Below are 6,000 nucleotides of genomic sequence, written 5' to 3'. Positions count from 1 at the left end.
GAGGGATGGGGTGGCTGGGTGATAGACACTGGGGATGGTATGTGCTATGGTGAGCGCTGTGAATTGTGTAAGACTGATGAATCACAGACCTGTACCTCTGAAACAAATAATACATTATATGTTTAAAAAAAAAAAAGAAGAAGAAGAAGATAGCAGGAAGGGAAAAATGAAGGGGGGGAAATCGGAGGGGGAGACGAACTATGAGAGATTATGGACTCTGAGAAAGAAACTGAGAGTTCTAGAGGGGAGAGGGGTGGTTTATCCTGGTAATGGGTATTAAAGAGGGCACGTATTGAATGGAGCACTGAGTGTTATTCACAAACAATGAATCATGTAACACTACATCAAAAACTAATGATGTAATGTATGGTGATTTACATAACATAATTAAATTTAAAAAAATGGGCAGAGGAACTAAATAGACACTTTTCCAAAGACAACATACAAATGGTGAACAGTTACATGAAAATGTGCTCAACATCACTAATCATCAGAGAAATGCAAATCAAAACCACAATGAGCTATCACTCATACCTTTTACAGTGGTTATCATCAAAAAGAAATTACAAGTGTTAAGGACGGTGTGAAGAAAAGGTAACCTTATGTACTGTTGGTAGGAATGTAAATTGCTGCAGCCATTATGGAAAACAATATGGAGGTGTGTAGCCGCATTTCTGTAGACTCTCAGCCAAGTGGGGGTGATGACCCAGCAAGAACAAAGGAATGACCCAAAGACAGCGATCGAGACCTAGGTTTATTGGGGGAACTTAAGTACAGGGAGTCCAGGAGTGGCCAACTGAACAAAGCATCTGCGGCTGGAAACTAAATGCAGCAAACTTTTATAGTGTAGTAATTATCCTAGCAATTCTCTGTAGCTTTGCCCCTCCTTGCATGGCAAATGTTCCAAAGAGATAAAAGCCCACCACCTGGACATTCTGCATTACCAAGGAGATACTCTAGGTTGGCCAACCCTGAAGCCCTTGACCTGAAATGCTGAACAGCACATTTTCTACCTATCTTGCTTGTGGAAAATAACAGAGAAGATGCACAGGATCTATACATTCTCAAGATAATGATTAACAGGGGCATTCAGGGTGTGCTTCTACAAACCAGCTATCTTGCTCTTAATATGCAGGAGGTTCCTCAAAAATTAAAAATAGAACTACCATGTAATCTAACAACCTCACTTCTGGGTATATATTCAAAAGAAATGAAACAGTATATTGAAGGACTGTCTGCACTCTTATGTTCATTTCAGCATTATTTACGATAGCGAAAATAGGGAAACAACGTTAAGTGTCTTGTCAGTGGATGAATGGATAAAGATGTGGTATATATATACACAATGGAATATTATTCAGCTATGAGAAAAATGGAATTCCTGCCATTTGCAACAACATGAATGGAGGCATTGCGTGAAGTGAACTAAGCCAGACAGAGAAAGACAAACACTGCATGGTGTCACTTATATGTGGATTCTTTTTAAAAAGTAAAATAGAAGTTATACAAACAGAATAGAAAAGGTGGTAGCCAGGAGCTGGGGAGTAGGAAAAATAGGGAAAGGTTTGTAAAAGGGTACAAACTTTCGGCTATGAGTATGTTCTGAGAATCTAATGTAAAACATGATGACTATCATTGATAACATTGTAATGTGTAATTGAAATTTGCTAAGAAAGAATTTAAATGTTCTCACCAAAAAATAAATAAATATGTGAAATGATAGGCATGTTAATTAATTAGATGGTGGGAATCCTTTCCCGATCTATATCAAATCATCATGATGTACACTTTATGTACGTTACAATTTTATATGTCAGTTATACCTCATTGAAGCTGAAATTTTAAGAATAGTTATTGCAAGTTAAAACATTCTATTCATCACTGACAAAGCCTTAGGCAATGTTTTCAGTAAGAGATTATTTTCCCTAAAACTGTAAAGTTGGTCCCAAGTAGTTGTAAACATCTACTTTTAAATGAACAAATTATAAGTTAAACTTGAATAAATGGGTAATTATGGAGAAATGAAGAGAAAGAAGCTCTTTGAAACTTCGGATTTCAGAAACTAAACATTAAACTCAAGGTATATAAACCTGTGCTCATTCAAAGCCCTTTTAGCTTTGACAACAAAATCATAGCTATGAAAAGTTTGCTATAGTAGAATCAAACTAAAACTGGAGATAAAAATTACGCTGATCAAGGGAAGTCTGCGATTCAGTACACCCAGGTCTTCAGCTTAAAATTCTTCAAAAAAAAAAAATCCTAAAAATAAGAGCTTAAAAATCTCAAAATGTCAGCAAAAAGGTAGAAAACGAGAATAGTCAAAAAACACTAAAATGAAGACAAATTAAAAATTACATAAACCTCAGTTTTGGTGATTATGATGGCAGAGATGTCCTGCTGTACCTGGCCAGCAATAGCACAGCTCCTAATATCTAATTCCAGCATCATCAATGCTGAGCCACTAACAGTGGTTCTTTACTAAAATAGTAACTCCAGTGTGGTTGGGCACTGTTTTGGCCTGCAAAGCTTCTGAGTATACCTTACAGGTTCTCCTTGAGGTTTTCAGCGGCCTAATATCCTTCCATAAATTCTTTTCCTGCTAAAACAAATTAATCAAGCAAACCAACATTAAGTCAATTAACAAACCAACGTGTCCTCCAACCAAGGCAATCATGCCTGATGGAAGGGCAACTTTTCCTAACAGCCGGATGCAGAAGGGGGTTTATTTTTGCAATTTGTACCCAATTTTTCTTTTTTTTTTTTTTCCTTAAGTAGGCTCCATGCCCAGCATGGAGCCCAATGTAGGGCTTGTACTCATGACCCTGAGATCAAGACCTGAGCTGAAATTGAGTCAGACGTTTAACTGACTGGGCCACCAAAGTTGCCATTTTTTAATTCATTCTAAGTCTTTGTTAGTGCCAGCTATTGTTCTCAGTGTTTTCCTATTTATCAGACTACATTTGATAGTGCAGGAGGGGTAGAGCTCTTGACTTAAGCCTCCCCATGACTAACTCATTAAGGGATATTTCTGCCTTTCCACCTGGGAATCCTGAGAATCCCAAGATCTGTGTTAATATGGAAGATGACTGCACCCAAAAAGGATGGATCTCAATGTGCATTACACAGGCTACTCCTAAACCCTATTAAATATGTCTTCAAAATTGCTATCCCTTACCAAATACTTTAGTTGACCCTGTGGCCCAGTTTTTAAGCATATAGACACTAAGTGAGAAAATCTGGATCCAAATTTTGCCTCCATGAATACTATTTGTATAATATTAGACAATTTTCCAAACCTTTTTTCTGAGCTTCAGTTTTCTCAACTGCAAAATCAGGATAATAAAGCATCTACCTTGCCGGGCTGTTGTGAAGATCAAATGGGTAATGTGTATGAAGTGTCTGGTATTTCAATATTTAATAAATATGTTAACTCTCCTTTTTAAAAAATAGCAAAACACACTAATGCATATGAATGGTGAAACGTAATTGGATTGTCATCCTTGCACAAGGAAACCCAGGAAATGGACAATTTTTTTTCAAACTCTGCAATACAAAAAGTCTATAATGGAGTAGACAGTTATACCATATGGATGTTAAACAGGATTTTCTCCATTTAACTCTATTGTCCTTTGAATGACCAAAGTACATTTTTAAATGTACTCTGAATATTACAGAACTATGAGATGTTTCAAATATTATATATTAGCATTTATTTATTTTATTATTATTTTTTAAGATTTTATTTATTCATTTGCGAGAGAGACAGAGAGAGAACAAGCAGGGGGAGAGGCAGAGGGAGAGGGAGAAGCAGACTCCCTGCTGAGCAAGGAGCCCCATGCGGGACTCAATCCCAGGACCCTGGGATCATGACCTGCGCCAAAGGCAGACGCTTAACCATCCGAGCCACCCAGGCGCCCTATATATTAGCATTTAAAAAAGACCTATTTTTGGTGGCATTATTTCCAAGTTTTTAAGTTCTATCAAAACAGAGATAAATTCATAAGCTAGCTCTAAATAAATAGCACTATTTGCCTTAGACATGAGCAGTTTAAATAGTCTGAAACAAGAATGACAGTAATAATTTTTGTTCAGAATTTACCATATACCAAGAAGTGTTCTGGCATGTGACATGAATTATCACAAAAACTCCATGAGGTAGATAATTTTCCCAACTTATAGAAAAGGAAACTAAAGTATGAAGACTTCAGTAATTTGTACAACTTGTATATGGTAGAATTGGGATTTGACCCCAGGCAGTCTGGCTCTAGAATCAATATTCTTAAGTACTATTTGCAACTACACAGTAGATGCTTCCATTCTATGTTTTAAACTCCAAGCACTGGAGGTACTTCCAAAACTTATATAAATAGGCGTATATTTAAATTATGCAAAAGAAAGTCAAATGCTATAACCTATTTTGTAATGGCCATTAAATGGTATAATACTTAATGGGGATATAGAATAAATTTTAAGCTATGTTAATTAACCACATATTAAAAATGAACTTATATGTAATAAAAATCTTATGAAATTTTGGCTAACTACTGAAAATGTGACTAATCTTAAAATAGCAAGGGCTTAGCCATCTTTCTATGGTTTAAAAAAAAGGAATTCTCACTCTTCATTAATCTACATATTTGGGTTCCTTTATATGAAGATTTAATTATGATATTTATGCTGCCTTCTTCCTCTTGATACAGATCATGTAAATGGACACTGCACAAGTCCAACCTCTCAGAGTTGCAGTTCTGGAAAACGTCTGTCAAGTGCTGATGTTTCAAAAGTAAATCGCTGGGGTCCTGGAAGACCACCATTTCGGAAAGCACAATCAGCTGCTTGCATGGAAATTTCTTTACCAGTCACAACAGAAGGTAAGTTAAACATACAAATTTTTGTGGATACAATTAAAATTTGATATGCCATGATAATGGGAGCTAGAGGACAAGGGATGTAGGTCTTGGTGTAAAAGATACTTTAAAACTACAGTCAATTCTAGGCAATGAGTGACTGAGAGCTGGTCAAGCTGTGGCCATGACTCCAAATCATTCCTCACTATACCTCCTTCTTCATCTCTAAAACCAGAATGTCTGTGCTTATTGGCAGACACCTCCTCTGTACGAGGGGAGATCTATGCCTTAATCAGTTCTCTACACTCCCAGCAGCAATTGAGAGTTTCCATCCATCTCAATGGTAAGCCTTTCAGTGTCTCTATCAGTAGATAGTTATTTAATGTCTTGCAACCCTCATTTCCTCAACTGTCAAGTGAGTATGACCAAGAAAAAGGCAAAATCTTAAGTTCTAAAGTTTGCAATCTTCATATGTTTTTAAAAGGAAGGATTAATTGCATGTTTATGGAATGAGTGTTGGAACAGGGATTAAAGTATAAGAGCTAGAAGGCCAGAAATTTTTAGAGAGGGAGAAAAAAAAGGAATCTTGTAACTTAGTTGCTACAGTCTTGCTGACAAAGAACTTTGGGGAAAGATATAGGAAAAAATAATCTTAGAAGATTTTCTATAGTAATTCTATTCTATAAAGTAATTCCCATTTACCACTCCTCAAAAACTTTTTAGTAATGACCTGTATTTAAAAATTTAAATTTAAAAAATTTTTTAAATTACAAAAAATTTTAAAGTTTAGTATTATACCATACTAAATCTGGTTCATGGATGTGTAGATGAGATTATTTCTCTCACAGGTGTGTGAGTAACAAACTTGAATGTTGATGAACCACGAATGGAAAAACTTCAAAAGCATATTAGCTAGGAATTTTATAATAGAAGCAAAATGTAAAGGTTATAGAAGTAGCACTCTTAATCAATGGGTTGAGTTGAGAATTTTGAGTTTTAGACATTTCTGCCTCTAACTTCTACTGGATTCTGGGATAATTGCTTAACTCTATGTCTCTGTCTCCAAATCTATAGAATTGTGTAGATCATATCCAAGCTCCCTCTCATCTCTAAATTCTATTACAAATAATTATTTTTACAAACTTGTTGAGGG

General features: G+C 35.8%; 1 protein-coding gene across 1 annotated transcript in view; it reads left to right on the top strand.

Annotated features, from left to right (window-relative positions):
* STXBP5L (syntaxin binding protein 5L) overlaps positions 1–6,000 on the top strand; it is a 341,807-nt gene that overhangs the window by 310,656 nt on the left and 25,151 nt on the right. Inside the window, exon 23 of the mRNA XM_081815272.1 lies at positions 4,701–4,871. Within this exon, the coding sequence (XP_081671398.1) occupies positions 4,701–4,871 (171 nt within the window). The remainder of the gene's footprint in view (positions 1–4,700; positions 4,872–6,000) is intronic.

The sequence above is a fragment of the Leptonychotes weddellii genome, chromosome 1, assembly GCF_054177405.1.
Source record: "Leptonychotes weddellii isolate Sample4059 chromosome 1, ASM5417740v2, whole genome shotgun sequence".
NCBI lineage: Eukaryota > Metazoa > Chordata > Mammalia > Carnivora > Phocidae > Leptonychotes > Leptonychotes weddellii.
This window is presented reverse-complemented; position numbering and strand designations above follow the sequence as displayed.